Source organism: Corella eumyota, chromosome 5, assembly GCF_963082875.1.
Source record: "Corella eumyota chromosome 5, kaCorEumy4.1, whole genome shotgun sequence".
NCBI lineage: Eukaryota > Metazoa > Chordata > Ascidiacea > Phlebobranchia > Corellidae > Corella > Corella eumyota.
In genome coordinates this window covers 15,121,030-15,137,020 of record NC_137494.1, presented here as the reverse complement: position 1 = coordinate 15,137,020, position 15,991 = coordinate 15,121,030, and the positions used below count along the sequence as shown (strand labels likewise).

The following is a 15,991-nucleotide window of genomic DNA, read 5'->3' as shown; positions in this document are numbered from 1 at the left end:
TAATAGTTTTTAATTAAAATGTAACTTGTTGTTTTGTTATCTATCGCTTATTAATACAACTTAGAAAATCAAATTTATTTGAACAAATGCGTTATAACAAAATTTATTAAATAGTTTTTTTAATTTGCCTTATTTTTTAGGGGTCATATTTACAGTTTTTATGTTTAATGATCCAACTTTGTATTAAAAACTAATATAGACTTTAGTTTTCCATTGCTTTTATAACTAAACAGCCTTATATAAGGTTATAACCAATTTATATTCTTCAAAATTTTATTTTTTGAGATCGCGACAAACTTTTGTAAGGAAGCAAAACATGAAAGCATTTTAAACATAAGCAGCTTAATTGGCATTCTTCTTTTAACATAAATTTCTATTCATGCATTTTTAACTTCACACAAAAACAATCCAACAGTAATAATTAAAACATTAATTGTAATCCCTTATTAAGATATAAATATGAAATAGATTTTAACATTCTTGAAAATCAAAAAAATTTAAAAATTAAATTAAACAAAAAAAATTAAATTTGGTATCTTAGTTACAGTAATTTTCTATTTAGTCACAGAGAAGAATTTAAAAAGTTTTTAAACGAATAAAAAACAAAAAAAGAACATTTTCTATTATTTCAATAAATAAACCGGTTTCCCAAAACCACCGATGTAAAAAAGCAAAAATTTTTACCACAATGCATAATATTAACAGTCGACCACAATTGTGTTTTTACCCCCAAAAAACAATCACAAAGTTAGGGAAGTCCCCAATTGTGCAAACCCAATAAAAAAACAATAATTTAAATATTTTTAATAAATCTTAAATCGTCGACATTTTATGATTTTGACTAATTACTAATTATCAAATTATCATAATTAAATTACCATTTTAGAAATATAAATACACTTTTAAGAACAAACAAGAACAAAAACATCAGAAAGTTGGAAATAACTTTTAAAATGAAAGTAATAACTGACAGAAAATAAATAGTTTACAAAGAAACAACAAAAAATTTTAGCAACTTTATCACAAACTAAATGTTGTAACATCAATTAAACAAAAATATAACATACAACAGACAAACATTTACTATAATATCCCTTATAAGTGTCTCTTTATAAGGAATAAAAACACTTTTTTCTTATGTAAGCACTCAGTATTCTATAAAGAAAAAAACTTTAAAAAGTTTGGATAACAGTTTTGAACAATTTTTTTTAACGTAGCAACCTTAGTTTGATAGTTAAAAATATTTTGCATAAAATTTTAACAAGAACAAATTGTTGTGTATAAGACATAGTTACTCAACATGTTTTTAAGTTTATGTAAACATATTTTTGTTACTCTTTTATAGAGAATTCTTTATATTAATAAACACAGCAATGCATAGACACTATAGAGTAGTATCATCATTTTCAAAAATTTTCAATTTTTAAAGGATTTTTTTACCCAGGATTTACCTTAAATTGGAGAAAAAAATAATTTTTTTTACAAAGACGAGCATCAGGTAGTTAAAAACATTGTAAAACACATTTTTAACTTTACCAAGTTTTTACCCATTTAATTTTAATAAATAATGTCTTATTATTACAAAACATTACCTAACTATAAGTCAGATATCTTAACTCTTTAAATTCTGGGTAATATAAAAACTCTTACCACTTAAAACACAATCATTTAAATAAATATTTAACTATGACCGTACCTATTCAAAGTAATGGATTGTCAATATTATAAATTCAAAGAGAAAAAAATAAGGAAAAAATGACAATAAACCTTTTCTAGCAAACTAATGCTATATAGTACGATAATTTAAATAATGGCACATAGAAAATTTCTTAAATAAATTGTAGTAAAAATGATCTTTTCATTCGTAGAACTTTCCTTTATTAAGAGCAGTCTGCCATTCTAAAAAAGAAAGCAAATTTAGGTACTTTATTTGCTTTTTTTAAACTTAAGCATTACCTAGATTTTACATGAGGTTAAGTAAAAAAAACTTTAAATTATGATTGTTTACAAAAAGTAGTAATAAGAACACTTGGCTTTACTACGTGGGGTTCTAGGTTCGATTCCTACTGTTTTTATGCTGTAGCGCCCTTGAGTAAGGCGCTATAAACGGTATGAACTCCTGCTGAGCCCACTTAATCAACAGCATAATTATCGGGCAATTATAATCTATAATATCCCAAACTGACACAGACAACTCGAGACTGGGTCAGGGTAACTGATGTTATTCTACGTTTAGGCCATGAAGTTGACCTATCCACATCAAGGATAAATAAATATAAAAAAATAATTTTTATGAAGCTCACCTTTATTTAAAAACTTTGCTGCCATCCCCAAGTTGAAATCCCCCGGATCATTCCATTGAGAAGGCTCAGCGTTAATATTCATAACATCAACTATTGCTGCTGGTTGTGGTATTTCTATCGGCGCGTTGTCACCAAAAGTCAACTCAAAATCACCTTTGTCCAGCATATCAAGATTAAAATTAAACTCGGGTGCTAGATGGGATTGCTCTTCTGTCATAAAAAAGTCTAAACCCCATTTGTTTTTGAATATTTCGTCCATTTTTTCGGGGTTATTTGAACTATTTGGGGCCTTGTCGGTTTTACCTTGAGGTTTAGTAGCGGGTTTGTCTTCAGGGTTGGTTTCTTTGTCTGCAACTTTTGGTTTTACATTAGTTTCATTTTCTAAAACTTTTTCTGTTTCATTTGCTTTTGAATTATCAGTTTTTGGTTCTTGATTTTTAGAACTTGGTCCTTCAGTTTTATTTGAACCAGAAACTTTATTGTCTTGTCCTTTATTTTCCTTTTTCGATTTCTTAACTTTTTCATTCTCAGATTTTTCTTCTTTTTCTTGCGTCAAACATTTCAGCATATCAGCCGTGGCCTCGACAACAGACACAGCGCCCGTAGCAACCGACAAAAACTGTGCCACCGAGTTAATATCCGACTCGGTAGCCGAAACCCCACCACACGAGGGAAAGTTTGAAGATGAGCTCGAACTAGACCCACTGTCCTCGCTGCTACTTGCCAAACTACACCCAGTACTATCCAAGTTACTTTTAAGTTTGCTTGCATACGAAGCACGACTTAATGAAGTGTTTTGTCCACTGCTCCCTGCAAGTCCTGTAGTAAGTAGAGGCCAATCTTGTCCATCGTAAACGTTGTGAGTTTCAAATGACGTGGTTGGTTCAACTTTTGAGCCAGGGTTCTTATTAATAGAAGGAGATGGGTCACTAAATCGTCTTTTACGTGTGGCTAGATAAATATTAATAATAAATTTATTTTAGAAACCAATTCATAATTTTTTTTAACAGTAATGTGAGAAGGTCAACCCACACATAGAGTAACATTTGTTACCCCATTCCAGTCTCTAGTTTCCCTTGGCAGTTTGGGATATGCTATGGATTATAATAGTTTGATAATTAAGCTGCTGAATAAGCATTGGCTCAGCAGGAGTTTATAGTGCTTATAGCACCTTACTCAGAGACAGTTCAGCCTGAAAGCATTAGGGAATGAACCCAGGACCTCATGTAGTGAAGCCAAGTGTTTTGACCATAACACCATGCTGCCCACCATTATAAATTGGATCTAAAATACACTGCAAAATATAGAAAAAATGATTCTAATCAAATTAGGTTAAAACCTGTGTTAGTTGGTGAAGTTCTTCCACTGAGAAGTTGAGTTTTATTGTTGATTACTCGACGAGATCTTCTTTGTTGCGTCACAAAATCTTCATCGTTTTCCTCTGTAAATAAAACAAAGGTTTAGATTAAAAAAATACCAAGCAATAACAAGATTTATATATAAGACATCTCAAAACTGGGATAAAGTAATAAAAAATTATTTTATGTTCAAGTAGTTGGGCCTTTACACATTTATAATAAATAAAAAATTCACCGGTTTTTAATCAAAAAAATAAGGCCAACAATATATATTTAAAACTGCCCAAAAAAACTTGTGAAAAAAAACTCCTAAAATAAAAAACAATCTGCCGGTTAATAAACAAAAACTTAAGGGCTATGCAAAACTGGCAAAAAAACTCCCAAAACAAAGTTAGGTTATTGATTTTTACATAGATGATTGTGCAAACCCAAGTCAAATGTTTTATCATCTTACCATTAAAAATGAATTCCATCGAATTATCAACAGGGTTGACTTTGCTTAAATTTTCATTTTTTGTTTCATTTTCATTTGTCTCCATTTTTCTTCCTTCGTCCACAACTTTTTTGCTCTTCTTGTTTTTCTTTTTATCTTTCTTGTTTGGGACAACTTTCTCTTTGACAACTTTTTTCTTGATCTCCATAGTTTCGGTTTCATCCCCGAGATTTCTTAGGATTTTTTTCACAGTTTCATCATCTAAGTATTCGGCTGGCTGAATTAAAAATAAATTTTAAATTATTTAAAAGACTTAATGTTCTTGGTTTAATTCCCACAGCTGACATATTGTAGCATCTTTAGGTAAGGCCTGAGATCCTGAGTTTAATTACCACTGCTGGCATGTTGTAGCATCCTTAAGTAAGACCTAAGATTCTGAGTTTAATTACCACTGCTGGCATGTTGTAGCATCCTTAAGTAAGGCTTGAGATCCTGAGTTTAATTCCCACTGCTGGCATGTTGCAGCATCCTTTAGTAAGACCTGAGATCCTGAGTTTAATTACCACTGCTGGCATGTTGCAGAATCCTTTAGTAACACCTAAGGTCCTTGATTTAATTTTTATAAAACACCAAAAACTTTAACCCCTTAGTCATTAAACAGTTGTTAATTTAATATTTACCAAATAACTTACTTGGTATGGCTTTTCAGGTTTCTTTTTATATGATTTAGAAGTTGAAGGTTCATTGATGTTCATTGTTCCATATCCAAAACTTTTCATCGGTGCAAATCGTTTCATTTCATCGATTTTTTCACTGTTTTTCTTTGCCTGTTCTTCTTTAAATTGTTTGACCGTTCGTTTTTTCTTCTTTTCGATTGGTTTAATGTTATTATTCGTATCGTTTTCAATTGGTGGGACTGAAGTTTTTCTCGATTCTTCTTTGAGTTTTTTGCGGCGAATGTTTCGTGAGGATTTTGCAGATTTTTCGTCGACATTTTCCGGGATTTCAATTTCTTTCGGGTCTTGGTTATCAGTCGTTACTTAAAGAATAAAATAAAATAATTAACAAATTCTTAGTTTTAATGATTATTTAATGAAGTTAATGATAAAGTCTAGCTAGAGCAGTGAATTAAATACCTTTTACTGTAATTAAAGTTTCATTTTACATTGTACAGATAAGTTTCTTTTTAAAGTTGTTTTTAACAATTATGACGATAAATAATGAAGTTTTTGTTTTATTAAATATTTTGACACAAACCAATTTTTTTTTTAACAAAAAATTAAAAGTTTTTACCGATACCCTTTGATTTCCGCTTTTTTCTTTTTTTATTTTTTTTGTTGTCGACGTCGTCTCCACTTTCCTCGTTGCTCAAGTTCTTGTTCCAAGTTGAATCTCTATAAAAAATTAATTAAAAATTAAATAAAAATTTTTTATAATACAACAGTTTTATAATATTTTTAAAGGTATTTAATTAATAGTATGTGGATATCATATATGGTATACGAAAAGTGTTTCATAAAATAAAAAATAAGATTTATATAAGTAAAGACATTCATTTGTTCACACATTTCTTTAATGTAAACAAATATTAAACTTTAATCTTGTTAATTTGTGTTGACAGCTGTTTAAACAGTTTTATTAGGTGATAACATCAACAAAAATCAAACAACTTGAGTCAAAGTTAAACTATTAACAAGTCAGTAAATTAATTTAAAGCCAAATTACAAAATTCTAAAAATTATATACAAAAAGTTAATTTATATAGACTATGGCCAAAACTACAAAATTACTATTTACAAGACATTTTTTGATTGCCCAACCTTGCACACCATAAATGGCATCTTTTCAATTTGTATGCCTATATTTTAAACATACATATATATTGTTGATCAAGCTACAATATAAATAAACAACATATTACCTTTTTATTTCTGTCATTTCAAACATGTTGTCCTTATCATTAGGTTGAAAGTAGTTATTGAAGGAATTACTCGATGACTTTTCCTGTAAGTTGAAATCAATGCTGCTATCAACTTCTTCTGGGATTTTAATCGAAATATATCCGAGATTATTATTCACAGAATCCAGGTTTTCTTTCTCGGTATCAGTCGGTATATTCTCAAGTTGATCGTTAATTAGCGGGGTTGTAAGATCATCGTCGACCCCGTCAATATAACTAGTTACTCGGTCTTCAAACGGGTTTTTCTGTGGTTTTTCCATCGAGTTTTTACTGAAAATTTCAACTAAACTTCGCTCTTTATCCCCAGTGTAAGGACTAGTTGTAATCCCAACCTGATCACCAGATGATTGCTCAGTTTGAACTAGCTCCAAATTCTTACTGTTATCAGGCAAATCTTTGCTTGATTCTGAGTCCAGATTCTTGGTTAAATTCGTTCTTTTAACAGGGATAGGTAGGACACCTTGTGTCTCATAGAATTCTATTTTACGATTCAAAATAATGTCTGATGCGTCACAAAGTTCGTAAGCTCGCTCTTTTACTTTTTCAGCCTAATATATAAAAGTAAGAACAGATCGAAAAAAGCACAAAAAATATGTAGAGCCACCACTTTAACAGATATAAAAACTATTTAAAACTTTTAAAATTACAACATTTAAAAAAAAATCAGGCACTTTAACCCGTCTGAAAAATAACTTAAGTTTCGTTTTATATTTGGACAAAATTTTCCAAATACTACACCTAAAATTGCCATTAATGCCAGATTTACAAAACCCAAAGTATATAAAACAACAAACAAAAACTTACATATTTTTCGGTATGATCGTCAATTATTCTGTCGTAGAAATCAGTGAATTTATCACCATCACTTTCCTTAACAGCTCGTGCCAACAGCGATGAGTAATATTCAACCTGAATGTCTTTACCCGCGCTCATTTGACTAAAATCAAAAAAACATAAATTTATTGAAAGCTGTTATGACAAGACATAAGTGAGTAAACTATACAGCCTTATCACTTAAAAGACATTTGTCACCATGACCCAGTTCTAGGATGTATTAATTTTTGTCAGATCACATAACGTGGTGTAGTGGTAAAAACATTTGCTACACCACCATGAGGTTGTGGGTTCAATCCCTACAGAACCAGCACTTAATCAGCAGCATAATTACCCGGCAATTATAATCTATAATATCCCAAACTGTCGTAGTCAACTCGAGACTGGGTTGATGTAACGGATGTTATTCTATGTTTAGGTCGTGCATTCGACTTTTCCTTATCAACGATAAAGATACACAAAAAAAAAACAGATTGGTTAAAACACTTGGCTTTACACAGTATCGTAAGTTTGATTCTTACTGCTTTCATGCTTTAGCACTAAACAGTATGCCATTATTAATCAATAGATAAATTATCCAGCAAAATGTTAATGTAATCCAAAACTGGCAAAGTCAACCTAAGACCAGGTAGATTAACAAATTTGAATTCATGTTAAGACTGTGAAGTTACCTTTTATATACAGTCCGGTTAAAATTACAAATTTATAATAATAAGCATAATTACCTTGATCAAAATTAAATGCAAATAGTTTTATTCATTCTTCAATATTTAACACTTCTCAGACTAAACAAAACTTTACTAAATTGTCATTTTTTTTCAACACTTAATAATTAAATATAACTTCTAAGAAATAAAAGTCAAAATGTAAGTTGATTAGATAGATTTATATAAACCAGACATAAACATTTTACATAAATGATAAATTAATTAATTAGTTTTAATAAGAAGATATGAATAATTAGAACACAAAAAATAGAAGTTGTAACTAAATGTGATCACTGTTAAATAAACCTTACCCTAAACAGCTAAGTACTAAGCATTAAGAGAGTTTGGGTAGAATTTATTATTAAAGCGCAAGCTGCCGACCCTATTTATGTATATAACAACTGTGATTTATGGTTGTAGGTTTCTACTAAAGACGCTTATTTCATTTACAGTTACAGCCCGTGTTTACGTTTCCACAGAGATTCTATTTTAGATTGCATCGAAAAAATACGATTCTTGTCTAAAATGTCGACCGTCTTATCATTTAAACCATATCTAAGTATATTAAACTTAACCATAAGTATATCACATACAATTTTCCTAATCTAATACATGAAAAATTAGCTTAAACTTTGAATTAAAGTCATGTGAAGGGCGTTTAAATCTAAACTCGTAATTCACTGAACTTCCAAACCGCAGCAGTCATCTCTGTTTCCTAGTGCAACTAAAAAAAGGTTTTATTCAGAGTTTCCATCATTATTAAATTTAAAAATAACGCATTAAAATTATTTAATATTTATTTACATATATTTTGTTTAAAACATTTAAAAATTATATATTAAGTTATTTAAATAAAACAGCAAACTAAAAGTGTTTAAAGTTATTTTTCTTGCTATAAATAGTATAAAAACGCACAAATTTGTATGAATAAAAATACTTTGGTAACCCGTAAATTAAGCGAATTGCTGCCAGAAAAGCGTGTAAAAAATTCGGCAAAAAATAAAGTTTCCAGAATATACGCGTTTAAAATTCTAGAACGTTTTTTTGTGTACCCTATTTATATTTGATTGGAAACTCTAACCCTTGTTTTTGTAACCCTAATCGAGAAGAAACCCTAACTCATGCGATTTCGACAACTATCGCAACATTTGTGACGTAACAATAATTTCCAAACACTTTAAAAACATAAAAAAACATTTTTTACTATTTTTAATAAAGATAATTTCTTAAATTTGAAAGATATTAATTATGACTTTGTTTTACAACCCCGAATTCAAGTTTATTTGTTGACCAAAATATTATAAAAATAAGAAATATCGAGGATAAAATAAAAATATAACTTGTATGCTTCATTGAACCTTGGGTAACTTTCAAAAATATTTTAAAATACGAATTTTATTTCGTTATAGTTCTTAATATTCCTCTACCTATACTTAACAATTCTTTCTATAACCATCTGTCACATTTCAATCTTATAAATGCTTTCATTAACTTTTCATAATCGCTTTCATTTTCTTATTAATAAATGCTTTAAAATAACAATGAACATTTTGGTATTTGCCCTTGCCTACATACATTTATGGAACCCTATAACTACAAGAAAAATACAATTTTATGTTAAACTATATTTCATGGTAATTGGACAAATGTTAAACTATATTTCATGGTTATTGGTCTAATGTTAAACTATATTCCATGGTTATTGGACAAATGTTAAACTATATTTCATGGTAATTGGACAAATGTTAAACTATATTTCATGGTTATTGGTCTAATGTTAAACTATATTCCATGGTTATTGGACAAATGTTAAACTATATTTCATGGTAATTGGACAAATGTTAAACTATATTTCATGGTTATTGGTCTAATGTTAAACTATATTTCATGGTTATTGGACAAATGTTAAACTATATTTCATGGTAATTGGACAAATGTTAAACTATATTTCATGGTAATTGGACAAATGTTAAACTATATTCCATGGTTATTGGACAAATGTTAAACTATATTTCATGGTAATTGGACAAATGTTAAACTATATTTCATGGTTATTGGTCTAATGTTAAACTATATTCCATGGTTATTGGACAAATGTTAAAAACTATATTCCATGGTTATTGGACAAATGTTAAAAACTATATTCCATGGTTTTTGGACCAATGTTACAAATGTTAAACTATATTTCATGGTAATTTGACTAATGTTAAACTGTATTTCATGGTTATCGAAATAATGTTAATTTATATTCCATGGTAATTGGACAAATGTTAAACTATATTTCATGGTAATTGGACAAAGGTTAAACTATATTTCATGGTTATCGGACAAATGTTAAACTATATTACATGGTTTTTGGACAAATATTAAACTATATTCCATGCTCATTGGACTAATGTTAAACTATATTTCATGGTTATTGGACAAATGTTAAACTATAACTAATGTTAAACTATATTTCATGGTTATTGGACTAATATTATTTGTCGGAGAAATGTCAAGTTGTATTGAATGATTAATGGGTGGAAGTTTTTAACTTCTATATTATTTTGTAGAGTTTTACGAAGTTATTTGTGACAGAATAGCTAAGGTAATAATTTCAACTACATTTTTCTTATTTATTTGACAGGGACAAACAAAATGGAAAATGCTAACACAAGACAAAAAAGTTATAAATTCAAGTAAAATAATTGGCATCGGATACAAAAAAGCATAATGAAAAGAAATAAATGACATTACGAGTACAAAAACAATACAGAAATAAAAAATTGCGAAGACACTTGAAGAACAATTACTAAAAAGATAAAATATTGAACATTGAAATAAATATAGTCGACACAAAAAAAGGACAATATTAAAAATAAAAATTGCAATACAAAAATTAATATATTTCATAACAATTAAATTGTCATACAGTTAAAATAAAGTTGGTTAACGGTAACATATTTTATGAAATAGAAATACATAGTTAAAAATGTTTTTTTGTTTGGCATAAAAATGTTCAGTTTTAGTTGTAACTGAATTACAACTTTGAAACTTCGACAAAAAGGGCTAGTTGGGCCCCTCGGACAAAGAACATTGGTTGGCCCCCTCGGCAAAGAACATTGGTTGGCCCCCTCGGCAAAGAACATTGGTTGGCCCCCTCGGCAAAGAACATTGGTTGGCCCCCTCGGCAAAGAACATTGGTTGGCCCCCTCGGCAAAGAACATTGGTTGGCCCCTCGGACAAAGAACATTGGTTGGCCCCCTCGGCAAAGAACATTGGTTGGCCCCCTCGGCAAAGAACATTGGTTGGCCCCCTCGGCAAAGAACATTGGTTGGCCCCCTCGGCAAAGAACATTGGTTGGCCCCCTCGGCAAAGAACATTGGTTGGCCCCTCGGACAAAGAACATTGGTTGGCCCCCTCGGCAAAGAACATTGGTTGGCCCCCTCGGCAAAGAACATTGGTTGGCCCCCTCGGCAAAGAACATTGGTTGGCCCCCTCGGCAAAGAACATTGGTTGGCCCCCTCGGCAAAGAACATTGGTTGGCCCCCTCGGCAAAGAACATTGGTTGGCCCCCTCGGCAAAGAACATTGGTTGGCCCCCTCGGCAAAGAACATTGGTTGGCCCCCTCGGCAAAGAACATTGGTTGGCCCCCTCGGCAAAGAACATTGGTTGGCCCCCTCGGCAAAGAACATTGGTTGGCCCCCTCGGCAAAGAACATTGGTTGGCCCCCTCGGCAAAGAACATTGGTTGGCCCCCTCGGCAAAGAACATTGGTTGGCCCCCTCGGCAAAGAACATTGGTTGGCCCCCTCGGCAAAAAACATTGGTTGGCCCCTCGGCAAAAAACATTGGTTGGCCCCTCGGCAAAAAACATTGGTTGGCCCCTCGGCAAAAAACATTGGTTGGCCCCTCGGCAAAAAACATTGGTTGGCCCCTCGGCAAAAAACATTGGTTGGCCCCTCGGCAAAAAACATTGGTTGGCCCCTCGGCAAAAAACATTGGTTGGCCCCTCGGCAAAAAACATTGGTTGGCCCCTCGGCAAAAAACATTGGTTGGCCCCTCGGCAAAAAACATTGGTTGGCCCCTCGGCAAAAAACATTGGTTGGCCCCTCGGCAAAAAACATTGGTTGGCCCCTCGGCAAAAAACATTGGTTGGCCCCTCGGCAAAAAACATTGGTTGGCCCCTCGGCAAAAAACATTGGTTGGCCCCTCGGCAAAAAACATTGGTTGGCCCCTCGGCAAAAAACATTGGTTGGCCCCTCGGCAAAGAAAGCCGATCGACCCCTCATTCTTTCTGCAATACAATTAAGATTAGATTATTGCTCATAAATATTAAAACAGTGTGCTTGTAATTATTTGATTGTGTGTTTAATGTTTTATTTAAATTAACATTAATTAAAGTGAATTGTTTGTGTTGGTTATTTTAAATAATATAAAAGGTTTTTTACAAACTCAATTTTGTGCTCGTCAACCAGAATCTAAAAATAAAGAACAGAGTTAGTATTCGTTTATGAAAACTTACCCTGCGAAAAAATAAAAAAGGTTAGATTGAAGTTTTCTGTAACAGGAACTCTAAAAATAAAGAACAAATTAAAATTGGCCAAAAACAAATCAACGAGCTCTCCGAAATATTCAACCAGAATCTAAAAATAAAAAACAGAATGTTTAAATTTGTTTTTGATAATCTAACCTGAAAAAAAAGCCTGTAAAAAATGGTTAGTTTGGTTATTAAGGCCCCTGTAAAGAAAAATTTAGTTTTTAAGGCCCCTGTAAAGAAAAATTTAGTTATTAAGGCCCCTGTAAAGAAAAACTTGGTTATTAAGGCCCCTGTAAAGAAAAATTTAGTTTTTTAGGCCCCTGTAAAGAAAAATTCGGTTATTAAGGCCCCTGTAAAGAAAAACTTGGTTATTAAGGCCCCTGTAAAGAAAAACTTGGTTATTGAGGCCCCTGCAAAGAAAAATTTGGTTATTAAGGCCCCTGTAAAGAAAAACTTGGTTATTAAGGCCCCTGTAAAGAAAAACTTGGTTATTAAGGCCCCTGTAAAGAAAAATTTAGTTTTTAAGGCCCCTGTAAAGAAAAATTTAGTTATTAAGGCCCCTGTAAAGAAAAATTTGGTTATTAAGGCCCCTGTAAAGAAAAATTTAGTTTTTTAGGCCCCTGTAAAGAAAAATTCGGTTATTAAGGCCCCTGTAAAGAAAAACTTGGTTATTAAGGCCCCTGTAAAGAAAAATTTAGTTTTTTAGGCCCCTGTAAAGAAAAATTCGGTTATTAAGGCCCCTGTAAAGAAAAACTTGGTTATTAAGGCCCCTGTAAAGAAAAACTTGGTTATTGAGGCCCCTGCAAAGAAAAATTTGGTTATTAAGGCCCCTGTAAAGAAAAACTTGGTTATTAAGGCCCCTGTAAAGAAAAACTTGGTTATTAAGGCCCCTGTAAAGAAAAATTTGGTTATTAAGGCCAGTGTAAAAAAAAATTTAGTTATTAAGGCCCCTGTAAAGAAAAATTTAGTTATTAAGGCCCCTGTAAAGAAAAATTTTGGTTATTAAGGCCCCTGTAAAGAAAAATTTTGGTTATTAAGGCCCCTGTAAAGAAAAATTTAAGTTATTAAGGCCCCTGTAAAGAAAAATTTAAGTTATTAAGGCCCCTGTAAAGAAAAACTTACTTAAGTTATTAAGGCCCCTGTAAAGAAAAATTTGGTTATTAAGGCCCCTGTAAAGAAAAACTTAGTTATTAAGGCCCCTGTAAAGAAAAGTTATTTTGGGAACCGCCCACACCTTAATAATGCATCGGGCTCCGCCCACGAAATTAAATAATTTATGGTGGGTTCCAACCCATACACACACTTAGGTTTAGGGCGAATAAAATACAGTGAATTGCATAAAATACACACTTAAATATATAAACCACACATAGGCCTAGTTTCTAAATCATCTTCTAATATAAATTCTACAGCGCCAAAAACTTTTATAGACCATACTTTTAAAAAACCATCAAACAGTCCCGTTTAATATAATTATGTTTACACACATAAACCTAAACACACTTAATTGGGACTGTGTCAACTATACTACTTTTAAAGCGCAAAATTATGAGTTTTTAACCAGTCAAAATAAAAAAGCAGGCACGTGATACTACAAACTTTTAACCCGTGATAATTATTAAGTGCTTGTTTATGCAGTACATATAAAAAACAGGCACATGAAAACCTACAGCCCTACAGACCTGAAGCTCTATAGCCCACCTTTAGTTGAATGAGGTCCTGAGACTATTTTTTAAGTTCGTCAAGTTGAAATGAGGCCCTGAGACTTTTTTTTGAATTCTTCTTTTGCATTAAATACACATAACACACACATAGGCCTAGTTTTATAAAAATCTTATTCTAATTTAAATTCTACAGCGCCAAAAACTTTTATAGACCATACTTTTAAAAAACCATTAAACAGTCCCGTTTAATATAATTATGATTACACACAAAAACCTAAACACACTTAATTGGGACTGTGTCAACTATACTACTTTTAAAGCGCAAAATTATGAGTTTTTAACCAGTCAAAATAAAATACAGACACGTGATACTACAAACTTTTAACCCGTGAAAATTACTAAGCGCTTGATTATGCAGTACATATAAAAAACAGGCACGTGAAAACCTACAGCCCTACAGACCTCATCATAATATTAAACACAAGATCCTGAGTTTTTTGAAACTTAACATCCCCTTTGCCAGTTGCAAAGGAGACTTATGATGATTCCATCCATTTTCCATTCCTCCAATTCCTGCCATTATCTTTTTCCTCCAATAAAATAATCCAAATATAATCCATTTTTTTTCTACACAAAAAATATTGTTTAGAAAAATATAGTAGACACTAAACCCTACCTTAATTATTTGCACATTTATCAAATGCCAGATATAAGTTTATGATATGATCTTGTGACATACTACTTTTTAAGATATGACAATTTTTATTATTTTATATGACAGATGATTATGATTAAACGCTTTTTGTGCCAAATAATTACATTTATGCCAATTTTTATCATTTTGTGCAAATTACTTCTAAATTTTCTACTTTTTAATTTGACTTAACGAACTACGATATGCCAGTTTTAAATTTTACATGCCAAAATCTGTAGTTTATAGTTTAAAAATACCTCGTTAACTACTTTGTAGAGATACCTGCGCATCAACACAGGTTTAATAATGTTCAAAATTCTTTAATTATTATAAAATTTATTTTACATTTATTGTTAAATTAATACTACTTATTTAGTTTGGGAGATTTAATTATGATTTTAACTTAATCAACAAAAACGTGGCAAAATCATTTGATCTAGATTATTAAATATATCCACCAATATAATTTAACAATAGATCACCTGAAATAATTCTTGAAATTCATGATCACAAGATGGCACACCAGAGCAAGTTCTACTTTGATTATTAACTAAAAAAATAATTTATTTATTTTAAATTCTTTAGTATTTTTTTTATATATTTAGTTGTATATATTAATATGGTGACTTTAATATGGTGATTATATCTTGCGCAATAACTAATATAAATCACTTAAATTATTCTTCATCAAAACGCAAAAACTACTAAAAAAGTTTCGTTAAACTTTGAAATTTTAATTAAAACTTATATTTATATATCAATTATTAACCTAACTAATTGCAAATACATTTCTATTATTCATTAATACAAAAAAAAAACTAAATTCTAGACCTCTAACAAGAACACGTCTACTCACCTCGAAAGTCCATCTGGAAAGAACTAGAATTCCGACTTTCAATTCTAATTTGCCAAAAATTCTACGTCACAGTCACGTGGGTTGACGCGGCGCCGTTTTTCACTGAAAAGCGCTTTTTAAATTGTCACTCAAAATATATCTGCTTAAATCTTCTAAACAATTAACTAAAATGTTAATATAACAACACAAACTAATAACTTAATATAATATCTTATTATTTATTTACTTTTTAATTAATATTTGTAACAATTAACGTCGTAAATTACAATTAAACAACTATCATGTGCTTTAACAAAGCGCTTATGATGCAACAACTAAAACCTCGTGTCAAAGGAATTTCTCGGGACGGCGCTTCTCAGAGAGGCGCACTAATTATGACGTAACATTCCAACGCGCCTCGCTTAATGGAAAATTTTAGCTTTGTAACAGATGTTTATGTTGCAATAATTAAACCTTTTTTACAACAGGGTACGCCATCTTTGATTCAGTAAAAAAATGACAAATCGTTTCTTTTTATAAATCTATATCTATACAAAACTAATTTACGAACTAAACCTTTATTTTTACAAGTTTTATTATTTTATAATTAATTTATCTTCAATTGTAAAATCTATATATTTCACCTAATATAATATAACAGAGTTTTAATGGCGACAAATACA

At 31.0% G+C, this 15,991-nt stretch overlaps 1 protein-coding gene across 2 annotated transcripts; it reads right to left on the bottom strand.

Annotated features, from left to right (window-relative positions):
- Positions 1–272: 272 nt before the first annotated feature.
- On the bottom strand, positions 273–7,735 carry LOC145752170 (uncharacterized). Of its 2 annotated transcripts, none has more exons than XM_082568396.1 (9): positions 7,614–7,735; positions 6,859–6,991; positions 6,016–6,602; positions 5,388–5,488; positions 4,787–5,133; positions 4,116–4,371; positions 3,643–3,744; positions 2,304–3,254; positions 273–1,899 (listed from the first exon to the last, which is right to left on the bottom strand). In XM_082568396.1, the coding sequence occupies exons 2-9, from the start codon at positions 6,985–6,987 to the stop codon at positions 1,859–1,861; spliced, it is 2,514 nt and encodes an 837-aa protein (XP_082424522.1). In that variant the 5' UTR covers positions 6,988–6,991; positions 7,614–7,735; the 3' UTR covers positions 273–1,858. The 2 variants fall into 2 exon arrangements, with proteins under 2 accessions (XP_082424522.1, XP_082424523.1); XM_082568397.1 differs by having other exon boundaries at positions 5,394–5,488.
- Positions 7,736–15,991: the final 8,256 nt, after the last annotated feature.